This window comes from Lepisma saccharinum, chromosome 8, assembly GCF_977018435.1.
Source record: "Lepisma saccharinum chromosome 8, izLepSacc3.1, whole genome shotgun sequence".
Lineage (NCBI taxonomy): Eukaryota > Metazoa > Arthropoda > Insecta > Zygentoma > Lepismatidae > Lepisma > Lepisma saccharinum.
In genome coordinates, this window is record NC_139236.1 from 40,246,481 (window position 1) to 40,269,718 (window position 23,238).

The window sequence follows — 23,238 nt, forward strand, 5'->3', positions numbered from 1 at the left end:
CCGTTTTCGGAGTCTCAGTGCGCGATAACCTGTAAGATAACGTGCAGACTTCTGGCACGGAAATTCCGCGCTTCGCTTCCGCGTGTTTCCCTGTAGTGGGCGTTGCATTACTTGCTTTCAATAGAAGCAGACAACGAAAGTTGCTTTCTGTTGCCGCATTCCTCCGTGTCCCAGTGGACGTCGAGCTTTAGGGATTGGAATAAGTTTCCTTCGTGGAAATGAGCTGTCGTGAAGGAGTTAAAATATATTTCGTTTTGTCTGTACCAACTTCTACCGCGCAGAAGAAAGACAGCTCAACAACACCAGTTTGATTTCCAGCAGCTGGCCGCTTTTCAGTAACGCTATCCGCAACACAGAATTGAAAGCGATTCGTTACGCTTCCGGTCTCAGCGGGACGAATGGGAAATGCAGCGCAATCTGGTGAACGTTTCCTAAATCTGCACCCGGTTGGGTTCGCTCTTTTTCGAACCCAATCGGTCCTCCTGGGTGGTCCGCGGGACGAAGAGAGGGGCGGAACATACGTGCATTGCAAAAACGCCTCTTCCCCTCCACCATAACTTAACAGTAATAGTTTTCTTCATGACGGAACAACATAGATTTAATGCATATACGTATTATTGCCGGAACAGAGTTTGCATACCTTGCATTGTCAATACATGCCGTGCATCTGGCATCACAAATAAAACTCGACTTCATTTGTCATGGTTGGTACACCTTGTGTACCAATAAAAACTCTGCACCAATACTCATGGTCGATATTTGGCATCATAATAAAAAAAAATAAAAAAAACTCTGCTCCCATCCTCACTGTCAGTACATGTCGTGCATGTACCATCACAAATAAAACTGCATTTCCATATTTCCATAGCAGTGTTTTATTTGACATAAAAAAACTACTACTCCCATCCTTGAAGTTTAAGGTTATTCTTCCTCAAATAAGATAACAACGACTGGACCTACAGTTTAAAATGAGGCACGAACCACTGTGTAATGTGCTTCTATCGGAGATAGAACACGATACACTTTGATTACAATGAGACGGCATATGCCATCGGGGAAGCCATGTGCTTCCATCCTCACTGTCCGTACATGTTTCTGCCATAAGAAATAAATACTACTTGTCAGTACACATCGTATATATGGCATAAAAATAAAATTTCACTTCCATCCTCGGATCAAACTTCATGCTTCTGTTGCTAATACTATACTAACAATAGCCTACACGTTTCATGCAACAACATCTTCACAACGGTGCAGATCATAGACTAGAATTTGGAGCCAAGTTTAAACGCACAACAATAGAGGTTAATATAGATTACACAAAGAAATCCCGATGCCACTGACTTTTCGCATGCGGGTACAAGTTTTGTACAGATGGGTGTAAATTAGAAATGCGATGCCCCCTTGACAATAAGCAACCAACATTGCATACCTCGAATGCGGGTAGAGAACCGGAACAATAGAATCCACTATACCACACCAATGAATTGAGGGTTGCTTTCTTGTTCGATGTACGCAGCTGAGACACAAAGGGAATAGGAGTTGAATTCACCCACAAATCCTTACAAATAGCCGGAGCGTTGTGTTGTCCTTTCGTTATCGAAACAATTCTCATTGTTGGAAATCCCAATACATGCACTGGCGTAAATTAGGAGCGAGATCAATCCGGAATGAAGATATGTTTTGCAGTTACTTCGGAAGAAGTTTGTTAAACTGCGGAGTTGTTTTATGGTTCGTTGACATATGGTCTCAAGTAGTTTTCTACTTCTGTAGGTTTAACTGTTGATTACATGAGAAGCCGGCCTCCAGAGTTCGAATCCCGGCCCGGGTATGGGTGTTCCTGCATCAACGTCATCATATCATCACTCATCCTCACCGTCGCGATTAGTTAAAAGTAGAAGAAATGTGACGCTAAGTAACAGAAGACAAATCAAGTCGATATACACGACAAGAATAATGAATGAAGTGACCAATCAGGTCACGTTACTTTACCGGCTGTTGGGCTAATCTCCCTTCCCATCTCATCCCCTCAATCTAATTCTGTTCGTCTTCTTGCTCTTCCTTCCCAACATTTGTACATGCATAAATTGTGTAATGATGACAGATATTATATGGAAGGAGTGTAAAGCGAAAATAGCTATGTCAATACCAGGGACAGCGCCAAGGGTGGGCCATAGTTCACCGTGCTCCATCCAAAATCACTCTAGTCAACTATGTCAAAATGTAATTGAAAAATTTCCTAATAAAAAATTATAGCAAAAATAATAACTAATACGACTTCATCTTTGAAGATTCGAATCCAGTATCTCTGCTTTCTGAGCGCCTTCTAGAAACCCTTGAATCACTGAAGTCTGAATCTAAAACTTAACACATCTTCAATGCACAATTTCAATTTGTATAATTTTACTCCAGTACCTAAACTTCCTATTATTGCATAATAATTCCTTTTTTTTGGTGAATTCGCACAAAAAACGCTTTCTGTAAGTCTGTACAAACCATAATTGCGACAGTGCTACTCTTAGTGGAAAAAAGATGCAACTACGCATCCAGGTAGCGGCGATTGGGTTCCAAAACTAGAGGGGGCAAGGTGCAAAAATTGGGGGGAGGAGCAAGGACAGCTTACTTCCCCTTGGTACTTAAGGTTTAGTATAGTGCAGGGGCAAAAGTGGCCAAAAGTGAGGGGTAACTTGTATGTGGTCGAGGCGTTGGAAGACATTTTATTCAAGTTTTGGTGAATGTTGTTCTTGGATTGAGGTGTCTTCTAGACTGCTATAATAGGAAGATGGAAATTCTTATGATAGATATTTGAGTGGGTAAATTTCCCATGTTCGCATTCATTGTACTCATTAATAGTCAAACCATACATGCCTAGAATACGATAGCCAGCGAGTTTTATCTCTGTCCAACTTAATTATTGCACTGCTAATATCATACACAAATATAGTATATATGTACACACAGAGACACTATCCTAAAGTGATTGACAAGTTTAAAATTATTCATCTTGTAGCTAGTCTGTATACCGTTCAGACTCGCGTATAAAAGAGTAAGTTGATAATAAAATCGTCGGAGATAATTTAAGATGAACAATTGACGATCAAAGAAACGGTTTAATGGAATCAATTAAATGAAGGAAGAATAATTCAATGTACCGTAAATAATAGGTAATTGTTTCCTGAGGAAGATCTTTAGAGGAAACGTGGCAGGAGGGAATAAAAGATGCAGCAGTAGATAAGAAATCTTGGCAGATTTGAAAGCAACGGTTTAAGAGAATACGTCACGATAGGTCACTCTGTAAGAACAAAGGCCTATCTCGATCAATTAGAAGCAATGGCTTAGAGGTGCTAATTCATTCCATGAATATCAGGATATCTATGGTCAGTAATATTATTAACGTTCTCTTATATGTGGCGGCGATTAGAAAGGGCGTGGAGGTTAATGGCCCCTCAATCTTTGCCACTTTTGCACCGCACTATGTACTTTTAATGCCAATACTGCCTCTCATGTCGAGCGAAGGGACGTGAAGTATAGAATCATTGCCTAATCACTAAAATAATGTAACGTTGGTTTCAAATGGGGGTTAAATATACTAGTTAGCAACACTTAAACATCAATATGTCCAGCCCAGAATATGCTAAGAAAACTGGTTGTTTACTAATGAATGCATGTATCTCAAGGGATATCCTACAATGATAAAAGAACCCAGCGTAAACAGGAGTTAGTATCCTTAAGATAGCAATTTATATACACTTTATGCTATATTATATGTACTCTTGCCTTCGGTGCGAAAGGCCCAAGTTAGATACTTAGCGAGATTCAAAATTTCAGTGTTCACCGAGCCACATAGGTAAGTCAGTAAGTAGGTCACAAACGGTTATTATAAAATAACACTGAGATACTGACTTGAAAACAGTATTAATTTTTCAACATAATCTCCACTAACATTGATTCACTTATCCCATCGCTTTGTCAGTCCCCTAAAACCTGCTGCATAAAAGTATTTGGGCTGCAGTCCCAGAGCCACAGTCGGACCTCACGTTCAATATAAATTCAAATCATCATGCATTATGCTGTAAGTTAAACGATGAGAACACCCTATTACAGTTGCGATGCTGTCTATCGTCACTCGTCTGTCAACTCGAATCATCTCCTCCACCCATGCCATCCCCACGTACAGTTCTCGAGTACGGTCGCCATTTTTAAACTGAGCTGGCCATGCCTGCGTCTGCTATCTAGCGACTGCTAACTATCATCAAGCTGGATTGTGCTGCCACCTAGTGACACTTTTAGAAACTACTCACTAATGTTTTCAGCTATTCCCTCGTATTTGGAAAACGCTTTAAATTCACAGATGTTGACGATGGGACTAGATTCACTGACCACGCTCCATGAAATCAAAAGCAGTTAACCTTTTTATTACCAAGCCCATTTTGCAGGTAAGCCCTCGGTAACGGAGCCGAATTTTTAGCAAAATGCAGAGTTTCATTTAGATGACTGTAGATCGGAGGCTAATTGCCCTACCCAGATGAATGAAGTACAGTTATACGCGGAATGAACCACAGATTCGGACTACTGTATGTACAATTTATGCACATTTAGTGTATCTATGGATGCGGGGGGAGGGGAAGAGCCGGAAAATTCCAATATTTCTGAAGAAATTTTCCCTTATTGTGCACAAAATTCCTTTTTTTCAAAGAAAGCCGCCATTTTCCTGCTTTTTTTTATGGAATAACAATAAATTTCCAGGGACGTTCAACAGTCCTTACGCCGACATATGTGATAACAATAACATGAAAAAAATCGCAATTTCAGCTAATATAAGCGACATCATGACGTAAATACTACGAACATGACAACGTATCTATTTATAGATACGTGATAACCAAAATGTTAACAGGATTCGTCCCTCAAAATGTCAATTGCGCTATGGTTTATTCATGTACAGTCACCACCAGTAAAAATGTCACATCTATACTCTTTCCCGGGAATCACTGAAGCGTTCAATCAAACGAAAACAAGTCTCTGCGCAAGACACCTCGACCAAAGAGAGGGAACGGGATTGCGTGGAGGGGTGATAAGCGACGGCAATTACCAGCTTTTGCAGCTGCATGTACTGCTTCGCTCCGCACACTTGATTTCTGCCGTTAGATGACGGCCTTGCTCCAGAGATTCCCGGAATAGAGTATGTTTCCTGATATAGCTACTTTCCTGCAATACGTGCTGCATAACTATACGGCCATGGGCGAACTTCAATAGCAAATTCTTGATTGGTTTGGGATCATTTCCAAGCGATATCGGACTGCGACTATCGTGCAACCTGATTCAAGATCATTTTCTGTACATCACGAAATCCCTACGAAAAGAGCAGTCCACCGTGCTACGGCAGAAAGTAACTTTTGATATTTGGGGAACGCCCGAGTCCTGGGTTAGCAACGCCAAGGGATGAATTGTGGGCCTGAGCGACCTTTGGCAAATTTCGGCATTCGGCCGTTAGCCCTGTCCGCCGGACTGAGGAAAATATGGCGCTGAGGTCATCGGGGAGAACTCCCGACGCCGAATGAAGCGAAATTAAACCTGAAGACTTGAAAATTCGCCCGCTTGGAAGAGATCCAAGATGTCACCGCTCGACGCGGCCGCTTGTATAACTAAGCGCCATGTAATCGGAGAATTGAAGCAGAAAAGAAAGGAACACTGCAATAAGTAACGCGGACTATATTAGTCTTCACGCGGCTTATTGGATAATGAAATAAATTGATAAATGTCGGAAAAATATCTACAGGGTGTGCACAAATAATTATCCTGAAATCAAACCTCATACTATTTTCCCAAGTAACTACCGAACAAAAGTGGTTTTGTTTTTTGTGTCGTGCATTTTATCATCTTTCTTCGTTGTGATTAACCCACAGCGATTATAAGCAGGGGCGTGCCAAAGAAAATATTGAGAGTCTTTGACAAGTTGAGTGGTCCGCTACATCTGTACTTTTGTCACTTTTTGGCTCCTCGTAAGGATGGCAATGAAACCGTAATTGATTATGTAAGCACTCGGGAAGAAACACCCATGCATCAGAACTCGAACCCGGAACCGCGATCGCGCACCGAGGCGGCGTTTCTATTGCCAACATAAGTATAAAGGACAGGTTTTATTTCGGGGGCAGAATCCCCTCGACACACTTCCAGATAAAGAAATTAAAAATAAATCATTTGAATTTTTGTTGTTTAGAGTCGATTTTATGCAAATTTTGGTCAATTGTAACGGTGAGGTCGAGTGGTGATTAGGTGAAATTGATGAGGAAGTACTCACGAATGAACATCCATGCACAAGACGGGACTCGAGACCTGGTTTCAAAGGAAATGAAAAATAAAATACAAATACCTCCATTCGTTCCACCCTGTCCTGTCCTAAAAACCATTTTCTTATCTTCCTTGTCATGGCGTGTCTGGAGTATGGAGGGTGTGATAATTGAGAATATAACAAACGGTGTGCAGAAAATAGGAACTAATACAGAGTGGTCACAAAGTGGGCGTTCCCTCCCCTTTATTTTCGAAACTACGATGGTAATAGTTGGATTACTTGACATGAACACATACCTGTGTCATTGATTAACCACCTCTGGGACTTCTTGGAGGCCCTTCAGAACGTTATCGAGGTGAACGTCATCGCCCGGAAAAAGGTCTTATTCACTCCTGCATCGCGAAGTGTGCCAAAATATGACGCAGAGTTCGGTCGTGCTACCAAAAAGACTGTCTCCATACCGATGTTCCGGACACTTAAACCATCAGGTGTGTGTTCATATCAAGCATTCAACTATAACCATCGTAGTGTCAAAAAATACAGGGGGGGGGTACGCCCACTTTGTGACAACACTGTAGAATGACACTGAGTTAAAGCCATGGAATGAAAGAAAGAAAATGGGCTGAAACAGCCATTTGTGAGTAATGACTGTATTTTTCTCAAAAAACTAATAACATAATCGTTAAATAGATTTTTAACTCTTCCTATATTAAGACGCTTATAAAGACCCACCCTGAAAGTGTAAGTTCTCTAGGGATAATTATGAAGTCTTGACTAACTACAGTTTCTAAAGCATATACTCCAGAAGTCTCGTACGTGATCATGCTGGTATTGAAGCACTTGAACTGCCTGAAGCAAAGTGTGCGGATGTTCATTATATGTCTTCACCATTGCCAAAAGTATGCCAAGATATATATGTGAGCAGCTGAAGTACTTAAAATTAGCCGCATGTGTAAAGTTGAAGAGTATCCATTGATGCAGGCAAAGATATGACTTCGGTTAGAAAAAATATACTGTGGTTGTAGTCATGATAGCCCCTTTAAACTGTTTTATCAGTAGGACAGTCTCTATTGAGCGCTACGAAGAAAAGTGTTGGACAATAACTTGTTCATTTAAAGTCCTTCCCCTTAATATTCACACTACAATTGACTTTATGTGAATCTGAACATACACACTTACAAAACAAAACACACAAACATGTGTTACCTAGGGAGTTCCTTGGAAGCGAGGAGGGGGAAAAGTTTGACATAAAAAAATACTTCTTTTAGGGGAAGGGGCGCAGAAAGATCTTTGATCCCAAGGACAAAACCAGGGTTGTTAAAAGTTCAGGAATTTTAAATAACTTCAATTCCGGTCCAGGAACCTTTTTTCCATATGAATTTAAATTCGGTCCAGGAACTTTTTTTCCGGAAGAATTGAAATTCGGTCCGGGAACATTTTTTCCCGCATCAATTTAAATACGGTCCAGGAACCTTTTTTTCAGGAACAATATTATTTTTGCAATGAAACAATACGCACCTTGGACCGAATTTAAATTGTGCGAGAAAAAGGTTCCGGTCCTGCATTGGAACCCAATAGAACCCATTAGAATTTTTAGGTTCCTGGACCGTTAACAACCCTGGACAAAACTTGTAACACTGTGCCATATGTGGTGTAGCAGATAGAAGACGCAGTGACGGGGGTAGTTGTCCCCACCAGCTGACCAGTCCATTTATCAACCACTCCCAGCAAACAAGAGAAACACACAAATGCAGTTTTAGTTCAAATATGCAATTTTTGTATCAAATGAAGGCGTATTCTGAATGTGAGTGTCCCTTTCAGAAAATATTCCCGCCACCATCTGCATTCACACTATTTGTTTCCTGTGTCGTCACCGGATAGCCGGAGATCCACCATGAAATGAACCCGTGACCTCTTCATCGCAAGGCGACTATAACATGTCACCACTATCCTGTCAGGAAGATCTCGTTAGAGAAGAGATCAAGGGGTCAAAGTGTTAGTGACAGAAGGAACGAGTCACGCCTAGAATTCCGGGAAAGGCCTCCTCACCCTATTTTGTGCTACACGCATTCGTTCTCGCCCAGGGGCAGGATCCAACTAACAGAAATTGCAGAATCAAATCCCATGGCTAGGTTTTCTGCGTTTTACTGCAGTCTCTAGCAAAGGTATCACACATAACCACTTCAACCTCCTCTCATTTCAATATCTCAGTTAAAATAACGATACAAGCGAACGTTAAAGCTAAAGCCATGAAAATAGCCCAGTCAAGGTCACGCCACCCACCTACAGTGTTGCCAATAAGCAACCATTTCAACCGACGAAATCAACCGCATACGTACAACGCGCGAAGTGTCTACTGAGCAACTTAGAAGAAGTGTAGCAACCCTGGTTGCCTCTGGAGGAGCTAAGGGAAAGGTCCAACCTTGACTGGTCTATTTTCGTGGAGAGAGCAATAACTATAATCCAGGTTTATCATGCAAATCAAGTTCAAACAATAATTTAGTTACCTTTCGTGCGAAAATAAATGTACGTGAAGACATCGGTACTGGAAACCAAAACCATAAACCCAGACTATGTTGATAGAGTTCTCCAATCTTACCATCATGATTCAGAGCATAAAACGCACACAATATTAAACATCGCATTATCATCATATATATCCGACCTTGTTTCATTTCCTGAACAATCCTCGTATTTGGATTAGTTTTGGGTTTGACTATAACACATCAAGGACTCCATTATAAATTATTACAACGAATTATTGCCTTTATTACTTATGACTGCACTATCTACGATTTAATCATGTTAAATTGTTTCGAAAGTGCAATTACTTGGTCTTGTATTGTACTGCGTACAATCAAAATACACAGCTATACTGCTTTCATTTCCAAACTGCGCTTCAAGGTCACGGCATCATCTCCCCCATGCAGTCGCCTGTTCCCCTCCTTACACACGCCATCTGCCTGTTCATTGGGTGCTGCAGGGGAATGCATAGGAGTGGGAGTGAGGAAGAGGGAAGCGCGGATCTGGGTGGATGTCCTTGAACCGCACATTCGAACTGAAAAAAATATAGCCCTAAATTTCCACGGGTCTCCCTTATCGCACAGTACTACAGCAACCTGAGTTCTGACGTCACCGGTGAAAGCTTTTATTGTTAGGTTAGGCTAGCTAAGTTTAGTTCTCTTAGCAGAAATAATAAAGTTGAGTGTATTTTTGCTAATATAACCAAAACTAACAAACTTAACCTAACCTCGTCTGACGTCAGAAGTTAAGGTTGCTGTAGTGTTGTGCGACAAGTGAGACCCATTTTCCACAGTTGACTAATACTTTCTAAACCTGGCACCACTAACAAAAGAGTCAATCATTCCTCATACATGATCATTTTCCAGGACTAATTTTAGAACTAAAAATGTCAATAAAGTTGAAGAATTACCTAAAAGGATACGAATATTACCCGAACAAATTTGTACGTAAGTTAATAATATAAATAAATTGTTACAGTTGATTTTCGTTATGTTTATATTTGGAGCGCTATGAAAAGTAAAACAAAAGAACTTCCATCCGGTCGAAGAATAATTTCGCCATCAACAATTTACACAATGGAACAACGTCATATAAATTGTTCACACATTTATGTATATAGGCATAATTCGTTGATTTTATTTACATATTTCAAATGTGACAAACAAGTGACATCTAGTTGTGTGAATAAGACCTATGGTCCGATCATCCGATACATAATTGTACACACTTTATCGCAGTAATTATAATGCGCAATTAGAATCAATAAACCATTAGGTACGATAAAATCAACTTATGAAGTGCAAGTGGCAAATAGTGATAAAGAACCTACATAATTTTTATGTGGTTTATTATTAGTAGAAAAGAAAGATCCTGTCATATGTGGCGCTGCAGTCGTTTAAGTGTAAATGGACCGTACGGTATAGCAACAACTTAGAAAATGGAGAGCGGTTTGTCGTAATGGATATGTTTTGTTTTCAATATGAAGTTTATTATTCAAGTTTAGTGGCAGTTTTAATTCAGGCATAAATAAGGCAGAACTATTTCTTGTCATCATGAACTGAACACGACACCTTTAGCATAATTTGAACGCGTTTGTTTACACATCAAATCATAAAACTGAACACTCATTACTACATATATTTTTCTTTAGAAAAATGTCATACTCACGCACCATTGTGAAAATGCTTGGAACACAGCGGGATGAAAATAAATAAGAAATATAAATTGAAGTGACTGTTTCTTTTTATATTCCTTCGATTTTCTTTCACTAATCGCGAAGATAAAATTGATGAAAGCCAATAACAAACACGCATGGACAGCAAAAGCAGCACAGAGAGATATTATGATGAATGTGAGTCTACAAAATGCAGTACAGGGTGTACTAAGTGGATGGGAAGTGAAAATTAAAGTGTAGAAATTCAAGGTGCGACAAGAATAGTCCAAATGCATGTAGTCCTGATTGTTCAAGAGAAGTTCAACAAGTAACGTTACAATTAACAGAACATGATTGAAGTTTCGTAACACCAGTACAATTATTTAAGAATTATCAAGAATTTGTACCTAGTTTTGTTGAATTATCTTAACTCTCTCCTTCTGAACTTCAAAATGGGTGACGGACGCACGTTGGGACAGCCACGCGCGAGAAAAAAAAATCCATAAGAAAAAAAGAAACAAGTGAAAATCGAAAGGCGTACCTGTGAGAGACGTCAGAAAGTCCCGCGAAGAAAACGCCAGACATATCGTCCTAGGTGTACTTGCCCCTCACTCGCGCCAAAAAACACGTGAGCACACGAAACAGACCCCGTCATGCGACTGAGTGCAACCAGAGGCCAGATGAAACGCAAATACTGGCATGTTATGGCTTCAAAACTGAGTAGAGGGGAGGGGGGAAGATAGGGGGGGGCGATAGCCGCATAGCCTTCGCACACCGCAAACCAGGAAGGAGAAAGAAAGAAGCCTAAAGATAACACGTGTGAGAGGATTTTTTTGTCCACGGGATAGTTGCGAAGGTGAGGTACAGGTGCTGCGCCCTGGTGTAGGCTTTCCCCGCTTCGAGGGTTTGTTACAGGATCTGATCCCCTCCTAACCTCCCCTCTCGAAGCACCTGAATACATCGGGTCCTTTTCCGAAAAGAAAAAAAAGAAAGGTAGTCCCGCCCACGCGACATCAAGATGTCCTACCACAGCGCCTCTGCTGGCACGCGCACGAACTGTTGCTCGGGCAACTAATGCATGTTGTCCCCTCCAAGCTCCGGCATCGAATTTACACGATCTTATCAAAGCCCGTGCATGACGGATAACTTTGGCTGTCACTGGATGGAAAAGTCACTTATAGTCCATTTACGCAACGGGATATCAACCTTCCAAATTCGATTTTTCATCCTCGGATTGACAATGCACGCCGAAACGTTACGTCTAATGACGTGTCAGACATCTATTTTGTCGACGGACGAGAAGTTCGAGCACATAAACTTTTATAGGATGCTCGAGCTGGACAGCAGAATTGTGGTTAAAAACTTTTCTAACTGAATTAAGCCATTAACAAGAACACTGTTTAGGTGCGATAAGGTTAGCCCACCCCCCAAAAAAAGAACAGCGGAAAGATTGATTGATTTGCTTTATTTTACTTCGCTTTTTGTGCCACTTCTGGCTAATTTGCGAAGATGGGGATGAGTGATGATATGATGAAATTGATGAATGGACACTCACAAACATCCATGGACCAGGATTCGAACCCGGGACCCCTGGCGTCGTAGCGCGATATGCTAACCACTCAGCGGAAAGAAAACCCTCTTCCGGAATTATTCTGTAAATTAGATTCAATTACAGTTTTTGTAAGACGTGGAGAATCATCTCTTCGGCATAGATCTGGCGTACCTCAGAAGAGGGACCAGAGAGGGTCATGGCCCCCTTTTGGCTCAACTTTCCTGTGTAAAAGAACATCAGATGCATAATTCCAACCGGTGAGTTAAGTGGTCCACTTTCTATCTCCACCGAAGTTCCGAGCTTTGAGTCCCGACCTGCGCCTCATGAACGTTCGTATGTTTCTTTCCGGGGAGGTGCAAGCAAAGATTTTTTTTCCAGGGGGGCGGCAAACAAGAATACGTATATTCCCCCATAATAGCGTTACCCTGACAAAAAACACTACCTCACTTTGAAGTTATCATGTTCCTGCTACTTCTTTATGATAATGAACATAAATTACTGTGACTGAAATGAAATTACATGTGTGGTTAGCACAGTGCGTGCTACCTCACCAGTGGTCCCGGGTTCGAATACCGGCCTGGCCAAAAGTGGGAGAAAACTGAAGTAAAATAAACCAAATCAAATAAGTTGACACTCATTTTCCAGTTGGGTGTGACCCCCTTGCTTCTTTCCACATGTCCTTACTGGGCTGAGGGTTTATTTGTGATTGGCCCTTCATTACTTTAATCTAAATACCACTCATCCTTATCGTTGTAATTATCCAGAAGTGGCAGAAAAGCGACGTAAAAGTAAGAAAAAACAAATGTACAATGAAATTAGAGAAAAGGACCCAGCCTTTTAAAAAATATTATTGAAGTATTTAATTGTGGTAGTGGAGGCAGCACATTTATTCTGGCCATTTTTGTTGCTGTTTCAAGTGTATCCTAAATTGTCTTGTCTATTCTGCTCCAACGTATAAAAAAAAAAAAAACAGGGATCGAATCCCCGCTCAGCTTACGCGACAACAAGAGCACCGTGGATGCTCTATGACCAATATTTATCCACTAGTGTTCACAGCGGTCATTAATCTTCATTTGGCAGACCAGAGAAGTCGTCGCTGCAACCGGGTGGGAAAGGAAGGGCTCTGGCCCACTTAAAAAGCCTACAGGAGAAATTTTCAGGATGGTTTAGAGTTATAAAGGAAGAATCACAGTCGCACAGAGGGCTAAAAGAGAGTGAAATATAAAAACGAAATACTAGAGACTGAAAAAGGGAAAAAGAAACACAGGAAGAGCGAGAAAGACAAGACGAAAGCGAGAGACGGAGGATAAGAGAGAGAAAGAATAACAAAACGAAAGAGGAGGTTGAGAAAACAGGAGAAAGAGGGAAAGAAAGAAAAACCGAGGATGAAAGAGAAGAAAACAAGAAGAAGAAAGGAGAGTAGCAAAATGAAAGAAAAGGAAGAGAGAGATAGAAAGGAAAATAAAAAACAAGAAAGAGAAAGGAGAATAATGCAAGGAAGAGATAAAGGATCGGAGGAAATTAGAGCGAGAGAGAGAGAGAGAGAGAGAGAGAGGGAGATACAAGAGGAAAGACAGACAAAAATGAGGAAAGCGAAAAGAAAGAAAAAGGAAAACAAGATGGAAAAGAGAAATAGAGAAAGAGGAGAGAAAGAAAGTAAGGAAGAACGGTCGAAAGCGGGGAAACAGAAGATAGAAACAAAAGGAGACGAGGGATGAGAAAAAAGAAGTAAGAAGAGGAAGAAGAGGAAACATAAAGATAGAAAAAAGGAAAGAAAAAGAGGTCCAAAACGAAAACGGGAGAGTAAAATGAAGACATAAAAATCCGAAGGAAGAAACAGAGAAGAGAAAATCCACTTGAAAATATTCAGTCTCTTGATCCCACCCAAGCAAAATTCTCTGGCAACGCAACAATAATTTTAACGCAACTGTGTACGAAAATATAGGTTTGACATTTACATGTTTCCTCTCCTAGCATGTTCTGCTCCCCAACCGTCATTGTCGATAGTGGAAGTCAGGGCAAGACTAGCAGAACAGGTGGAATGGAACGATGTTGCCAACATCCTCAGCTTTGTGTCTCTTGGATTATAACCAACAATAACAAAATATGAAATCTTGAAGGACGAAATTCAGCCACACAGCTTTGAATTGCAGTGCACAATATTCTCAGGTCAAGTTCAGGCACACTTGCTCCATGAAATCATCAACACTAGACAAGCCCAGGAAGCTGGCAACCCGTTGGGTGAGATGAGAATGATACAAGAGTATTATATCGGCTGTCTCAGGAATCAGGGAGGTACATAAATTAACAGTATTACAAAATAAAATCAGTAGAAAAATATTTGGACCTAAAAGGGATGAGGAGACAGATGAGTGGAGAAGGTTAAATAATTTAGAACTGCATCATTTGTATTCCTGTCAAGATATTAGAATAATTAAAACAAGAAGACTTAAATGGGCAGGCTATGTTCCACGAATGGGAGAGGATAGAAGAGTTTACAGGATCCTTGTTGGGAAATCTGATGGTAAGAGACCTGTAGGAAGGCCAAGACGAAGATGGAGGGATAATGTTGAGATGAACCTAAAGGAAATTGGTAGGGATCATGCTCAGGATAGGGACAGATGGAAGGCCTGTGTTGCTGCAGCCATGAACTTTCGGGTTTTAGAAGACTAGAGAGTTAGTAATTAGTCCCAGGAATTCTGTGGGACATAGGAACGAAAATGAGTCATCTGCGTAAGTAGTGACTCGGGAGAGCTAGACCAATGAGCGCGTGAGAGAAGGGAGTGCAGCTACCAGCGCGCTCTGCTTCAGTCGCCCATTCGCTTTCTCCTCTTCTCTACCGTGATGTGCGGGATTGCTCCATGAATTCCTGGGACAGAGTATAGTTTAAGAAAACAACCGATTGCTCTGGCAACTGAAATAACGCAACGCAAAGCCTGAAACAAACGCGAAACAAGTGATTAAGTGATGTTTAGGAATTATTCAGAAGAACGTTACACGACCCCCACCCTCCTCATCAATGTACATTCAATGTTTGCATTTTACTGTCAATTGCCACGCAAATTCATGACGAAATAATCGAAAAAAAAGTTTTACATGAACATCAACGTACAAGCTGCCATCTACACGGTGTAAATTTAAGTCCAGTGGAGAATCTCAAAGCGTTGCCGATTTATCGTATATAGAAAATTCATAAAATGTTCAACTCAATTATCACTTTATTGTATGTGGTTATAATGATAGATAACATTATACATTGATATTCAAGATATATTTTCCTCAAAATTACGCGAGTCTTCACTGCAAACAGCTCTATCGAACCATCTGCTAGAATCCGTGGTTTCATTGTTTTAACTGAGCAGTCACAATATGTACTTACGTCTAGCTCTGGTTTACATTTTCTTAGTATGTCGACGGGACTTGTAATAAATACTCACCTAAAAAGAAATAAAATAATAATGCATCAGCAACAATGAATTCATGTCCATGTATACAAATAGAATTAAGTCACTTCTGATACTTAAACACCTCATTGGACAAGAATCTCTTTCATTCAGAGTAATAATACTACTACTACAGCTCTTGTCCAATGTTGCGGCGGGTGGCCTACATGCTGGCAAGGGAAGTGACAAATCCAGCACGATAAGAAACACAGTAGCCTGTAGAACGAGGTGCGCGCAGTGCTTCCTCCTGCCACGTCGTAACTCTCGGCGCCACCGCTGTTGTCTGATCGGTCTGCTGCGTATGCCCGGCTCACTATTTCCCTTGCCAGCATGCAGAGCGTCCGCCGTAAGAGTACACAAGAGTTATAAAAATAATGCATAATAAAAGAGTTACTTATTTAGCGTCACTTTTGTGCTACTTTTGTCTAATCGCGACGATGAGGATGAATGACGACAGGATGAAATTGATGAAGGGACACTCACAAATAAAGCCTGTTCCCAGGCCGGTACCCCATGGTGTCGTAGCGCTCTGTGCTAACAACTCCGCGACAGAGATAGGTATTAAAAGAGTATACCCAATAAAAAAAGAAGGAGTGACAAATTTTCGACTAAAAGGGGGTTATTTTGGGAGAGTGAGAGTGTTAATTCCAAATGTTTAAATATGAGAGTGGCAGATGTGGAAATGTTATGCTTTCTATTTATTCTACGCATCAAAAATCAAGCATTATCATCCTCATCGCATTATACTTTCATGATTTCCCGTTCTTGTGTTTGTATTTTTAATGTATCGTGGCTTTTTCTGCCACGTTTGGCTAATCACAACGACGAGTGTGAACGGTAACTTGATCAATTTGGTCTCGAGGAACATCGAAACATCCATGTCCAAACCAGTACTCGAACCGGTATTTTTGGTGGCCACCTAGTTTTCAGGCAAGACGACGTTTACGCAGGATATAACATAGTAAAATACATTAGGAACTTCAAACATGTGTTATAATAATGCCTACCAATATGCTCATTGACAACAACGAACAACGTTACGACAGTAAGAATGCAAGTACATGTAAAACAAGTGTAAACATAAGAAGCATGCCCATTTGGCGGAGACCTCTTGTATGCAATTTCAGATGCAACTTTCTAGGTAAGTCTGTTATGGTACTACTGAATGTACCTCAATCTGATTGGTTCGGACGGTCAGGACCTCGGAGAGGAAACGAACATGCTGAGCTTGAGGTAGCTATCGACAGGAGGGGTGGGCACATGCCGAAACAACGCCCCACGCACAAACAAGAATGGCGAGTAGGTCTTTAAGATTAGGGCTTGTCGCGATTAGCCAAAACTGAAAGAACAGCGACGTACAATAACCTCAATCAATCACTTGAGATTGAGAAGTGTAATTGAATTGGTTTACTTTATTTTGGACTAAGCCCCGCGACAAGTTAAGTTTGCAGCAACTTTTCCCCCATGTAGACCCAAACGTGCGCGCAGAATATAGTTCCGCTGCAATACTGCCGATTTTCTCACTGTCTGTGATATGAACCGCTCGGCGGTTGAGGCAAGACTCGCACGGGAGATGCTGAGCGTTGTTCTCGCACGGTTTAATAAATAAAACCTGCTGCAAACTTAACCTGTCGCGGGGTATAGTTTTCTTGAATTTATTTTATTTTTCATTACTAACAAGTTATTTCGCAATTCTAAATTTATATACTTGGGCTCTTTATGTTCTTTCCCGTAGTTTGGACCTATTAGTTATTCAATAACATACTTACAGACAGAGGATTTCAAACTCATAGCAATGGGAAAAATCGCTACAGAAAATAAATGTGAAAATTAAATATTATTCTTGACAGATTATTCATACCTAGATATCTAGTTATACCGACAGATTAAAGGTGACGATTTGTTAAACCAAGGAAGAAAATGTCTCAATTATGGGGATCAGTTACAGAAGAGAGAATTTTCGCCTTGTGTGAGCGAATATAAGCATTTCTAATCTATCATAAGCACGATGGATTCTCTCTTTTCCATAAAGAATAAAATGTCAGCTTAAAGTGTTTGCATGTTTATCCCCGGGTGTATTTCATTAAGCACAGCAGGATGTGACTTCTCGTTCTCGTTTGTCCACCCTCTCTCAAGGGCCGAAATGCCAGCTCTAGTGACCTTTCTCCAACATCTCCGCTCCCCCCGCCGCTTGAAACCCCAGCGCCCTCTCGACAAAGTTCTCCCCTTGGATCAGGCACCATGAAGGGAAGGTCAGAGGTTGGGTTTCAATCTGAAGCTCCATTACGTCACGCGCCAGAGATCCGCGCTTCTATATTTCCCCCGTGGCAGATGTTCCGCGAATTCGTATCTACGAGGACCGCCACGAAAGTAAGTACACTAATTTTCATCTAGAGTGTCTGGCAACACTGCCTAACAAGCTGCAGGTTGGCAACACTGAATGTGCTGCTGCGATACCAAAGAGGAGTTCGCTGTATACGAAGTTCCTTCCAAGTGAGAATTAAATTCACATGGTATCACGAGACACTGACAATAATGATCATTACAAGTTCATAAGAGTACCATTAACGTCTGAAAGTCATGCTACTCAGCAAGTCTAGAGTTGAATATGCGCCATGCGCATGCGCTGTAACTTTTGCGCATGCGCGTTGTGTGGGAGGAGCCTTCTGTTTGAAGTCAGACGGTTGACTCGCATCGGAGCTGCACATAAGATATGTCAAGAGATGATCCAAAATTAGCTGCACTCTGCTTCGGGAATCTGTGGGGAAAGACCGCACATAACGGTAGAGAAGCTGAGAAAGACAGTGCGCGGAGCGAAGCAGTGCACGTTGCTGCAAACGGCTGGTAGCTGCAGCCGCGCTTTCCCCTCAACTTAATGGTCGAGTCATCTCGAGTCACTACACTACTTGCGCAGAGACTTGTTTTCATTGGTTTGCTCCAGAGATTCCCGGGATAGAGTATAGTTCTGTGCTGTTTATTGATTTGGTTATTTTACGTCCCTCTACTGGCCACTTTTGGCTAATCGGGACGATAAGGATAAGTGATGATATGATGAAGGGACACTCACAAAGAACACCCTTGACCAGTCTGGGATTCGAACCCGGGACTCCTACCTTCCTAGCACGCCGTGCTAACATCTGCGCTACGTAGGTCGACACTAGTCCTGTGAAAGATCAAAACGCTTATGTAATAAATCCACCCTCTTACTTGTTGCACTTGATATAATCGACAACAGCAACATCTTGTTTCGAAACTGTATAAGACAGATTAGTACCACAGATAAAGATATATAAGAGAGTTTGGTGAGGTTAGATTTGGACCTAGACAGCGGTGAATTTCGGCAGCGCCATCTCTTATTCTGTTTTGTAGAAGAAGTGGAAGCAAATGTGCGAGTGGTGGTCTCAGCGCCTCTTAGCGGATTATTACAAAACTTCTTGCGAATGGCGATTCCCAGTGCATCAGTTTTCCCGCCTTAGATGAAGATCTGCTTATATATCTATCTGTATTAGTACCGTGTGCAAAAATTTCCACTGATTTTTATACATACGATAAAACCTATGGAAGTTTTATGGAACTTGCGTTGAATGAGTCTCAGTACAGATAAAGGAATTCTCGTTGAGTAGACAGAGAGAAAACGGGTTATTTGTAGTGAAAGAAAAGTGGAATAGTTTCCATAGGAAAATATACTTTTGCGATAGACCTTCATGGTAAAGTCTGAACCCCGTACCGATCTTGAAGTGTGGTTCAAAAATGCCCTGGGTAAATGCGAATCTTTCAGTCAGTATAAATTTAATAACCATGCCTACCTCATATTACACACAAATTAACAAATTTTGGTTTCGTGATCAAAAGCAACTTGCGGGAGAGTTTGCATTCGTTCAAGAATTGAGCAATGGATTCCGGTAGTGACGCTACCAGGAATATTGTAGGGGAGAATTATTGAAAGGGTATAGTCCCCACCAAACCACTATTGTACGCTACCACAGCATTTCAGTTTTATTCTTAGAAATAAGAACGTATTCTAAATTTTGATAAAATATTGTCTGTTCATTACTTTGGCATAAGTATTGTGGTATTGATACAGATATAATTCGGAGCTTCTGTTTTATCAATTGGTATGGTCTGGTTGAATCACACCTATATTTTTATAATGATACCAGGACTTTATGAACACCCTGTATTTTATTAATACCATGTTCTGTTCTAGAGAACAAAATAATGTACCAAAGTGAGCGAAAGGGGTCGTAAGGGTAAATCTCACGAAGGTAGTAAAATATTCACTCCCTTTTCACATAAGAGAACCACGGAAACTGAGTTTGTGGAGGTTAACGATGTTGTGGCGCCTAGACCCACACCCAGAATAGTTCTCAATGGAAGTTGTGTTACACTACACTCTGCCACAGTTCTCTCTGGAGCAGGCGAACGAAAACAAACAAGTCTCTGCGCCAAGTAATGACGCGAGACGGGTCCACCAATGAACACGTGAGAGGGAATTGGATTGCGTGGGGGGGGGGGGGGGGCGACTGCAGTTACCAGCCTTCCCAGCAGCAAGTACTGCTTCGCTCTCCACACTCGATTTCTTCCCTTCTCTGCCGCTATGCCTTGCTCCAGAGAAATGGGACAACACAGGGCATAATGCACGATTTTGCCTTTTTTTTAAACCCCTTTGTATTGAAACACAGGCTTCAGTATTTCAAGTTGTTTCGACCCTGATAACACATTTTGCCTATCTTGAAATGTGGTGCCTCATTTGCATAATCGTGCCAAAATACCTTTCATGTTTTTTATTAGTATTATTATTATTCCTGATTATATTTGCTACTGCCCGAATGCAGATATGCTGGAAAGCATGCACAAAGAATTTTCCCTGGCATGGTTTAACGACCTTCAGGGGTAACCACAGCAATGAATCTTGGAGATTAGGAGTAGTCCATAATGAGGTTGTCGAACGTCTTTCTGTTCACCGACTTCACAGGAGGAGGGTGGAGCGAATGAGCATCATGGGAAGACGAAATTTTGACAAGTGAGAAAACATGTGTTAACGCATCAGAGCGAAGGGACAGCGATGTTTGTCATTTGGAAACGAACCTTCAGAAATAAATGCAAATTTTGTTACCGAATTGACACGACAAGCTGCAAAAGTCTGTGTCGTCAGCCAATAGTGTTGGTAGCGCAAGCGCAGTGAATGCTATCTAAGTGTAGGGACCTGCGTCGGTTGTCGCTTATCACTTCGCTCTGAAAGCTTCCTTAGAGGTCAACCGTGGCACGCACTAAGGTTTCTGCACGAAGAAGGGATGAGGGCAGGGACGTCAAACCATGTCACGGAGAATACGGAAACAACTTTGCAAAATTCTAATCTAAAACGTTCAAAGCTGAAAATAAACAATAAAGAAGAACGCCACGGAAGGAGCAGGGGGTGATGACCAGTCGGTCCCTAAATGGCCTTAGCAACAGACAAGGAATACATGAAAACTGAATGAACTTTTACCCAAAATATGCATTTTACTTGTAATATTTACAGGTTACATTGTGTGCGACCACCTTCGACGACTTATCACTCAATTTTTGTTTTACAGCACCAGACGCACGTTAGTTTCCAGATATACCGCATCCAGACACTGGCGCGTACGTGCTCCTTACGAGACACCCCCCTCCTCTTTTTCGCAGACGGGAAGCAAATAAACATGACAAACGTCACCCCACCCCTGCAGTAATTTTTGATTACGAGATCATATTGTCAGTCGCTAGAGACCTTCCAATTAGAAAGAGGAGGAGGGGAAGACGGAACGAATATAAATGAGCGGAGGCAGTTATAGGCAGCCACAAACTTGAGATGATAACGAGTGGTGCCATCCCGGAACCGATTCATAAACCGCCTAAGTAATAGCCCATAATAGCGAGGGTGACTTCCAAACCGCGCTCACCCTTATGGCACGAAGTTTGAGCGGGAGAGGGTGGTCTTTCTCTGTAAAAAAATAGGGGAGGCGGGGTATTATTGGGCGTGCCGGCCGGTTCCTTTGGCTCCTCCCACCTCGCCGCCGCCACGAGATCGATTTCGGGATAGCTGCGAGCGTGCAGTGTTGCCAACTGTTTTCGAAATTAATCTCCAATACTGAGCTCATGTCGGAACTTCGAAGCATCTGGAGATAAGGAAAGTTGTCACTGGTAATCTTTTAAACTGTTACACTTAGGTATTATGGGCATTCACTGGAATATGCCTCACCGCGTCATATATACCTCGGCCAAGCTTATCTCCCGGCCTTATCACAGTGTAGAACGGTTATTTTGACAAAATCCGGTTTGGCTGCTGGCTGCTTCGGGATGGAGGGATTCTAAGGTTGCCGCTTGTTGCCCAAACAGGGGGAAGTGGCAAGCCTAGTTGGCTGTTTGACCGCAAGTTCAGCAAAAGTGGTGTGATGAGCACCCCGCTTCACCCACAATGCTGATTTCGAATCCAGGGAAAGGTATCGATAATATTTCAAGCAGGAATTCGCCATAATGTTTCATATTCGCGATTAACATAAGTCCGCCCGGTCAAAGAATGGACTTGTGGAAACCCGGACTTTCCACCTCCAGTTGAAGGGCGCAAAAGCGGTGTTGCAACCGGTTGCTACAAGCCTGAATTTTGTCCAGTCGTCCACGACACAATTTCCTGTCAACAAGCTTCCTTCGCTCGCATTTCAGGTAGAGGCAGGGAATCTGAGAACCATTCGCTTGCTGCGCTGCGGCAACCACTAGACTTTGCCGTGCTTGGCCTTGTTGGGAGTGCCATCTGTTTCGAAAACGGCTCGAGACGAAAAATTTGGCAACGCCTCACCACGGCAACTGGACAAGGACGATTGGTTCAGCGACTCATGTGACCCTCCTTGGCTTTCGACAGAAAAGATAAAAATAGATTTTCCAAGTCCATTCTTTGCCCGGAACAACTTTAGAGTGGCAAAAAAGCAAAATAAACACATGTCCACAATTCACTTTCCAAAGAGGTACCCTCAGGTATCCCTTGATGAAGACCGAGATAACCCCAGAGCCACTTTAAGAGAGATATCGAAGGATTGTTTCTACACGAGATCATCCACCGTAGAGCCAACGTTGTCGTCTTTTTAATCAAAAGGTTCCGGGTTAGAAATCATGTGTAGGCACATAGAGGTTTGGATATCACTTTAAACTGTAGGTCCACTCTTGATTAGTCTCTCTGTGCGTAAACTAGACTTAAAAACAAACTAAAAAATACATTTACCCGTGAATCGAACCCTAGTCGCCAGCGTTATAGCCTGACATCCATCGTGATTCATCAAAGTATAGTGTGTCTATACGTACTTAAATTCATTATTTTCTTACCGCGTTACATTCCCCCTTAAACGCCACCACTACCTGTTCACAATGCAAAAAGAAATCTCCTCAACAGTATATTGACAAAACTACCAAATGACAACCATAAGTTTCCCGAACTTGTATATACAGAATGCGTGATTTGGTTGTGTGTGGTTTCGGTTGCTTAATATTAGGGGTTTCCTGTCTGTCCCAAATATTCCGTACTAAATTATGTGTGAACTTCAACCGTCGTTGCCTTGTAATGAAGGGGTGCCGGGTTCGATACCCGGTGGAGTCACATAGTGTTTCGGATCCCACTTCAAACTGTAGGTCCAGTCCAGATTAACCTTACCGTGCATAAAGTGGTCTAAAAACACCAAATCAATCAATCAACCCACTTGTGCTCGTCACTGTACTGAGCGAACTATGTAGATTCACCGATCAGTTTCCTTGTATTGTAGGT

At 41.7% G+C, this 23,238-nt stretch overlaps 1 protein-coding gene across 1 annotated transcript in view; it reads right to left on the reverse strand.

Moving 5' to 3' along the window:
• Positions 1-11,121, reverse strand: part of Sh (Potassium voltage-gated channel protein Shaker) — a 635,294-nt gene extending 624,173 nt beyond the window's left edge. The window contains exon 1 of the mRNA XM_083126538.1: positions 11,011-11,121. Within this exon, the coding sequence (XP_082982664.1) occupies positions 11,011-11,054 (44 nt within the window). The 5' untranslated portion in view covers positions 11,055-11,121. The remainder of the gene's footprint in view (positions 1-11,010) is intronic.
• Between the last annotated feature and the right edge of the window lie 12,117 nt (positions 11,122-23,238).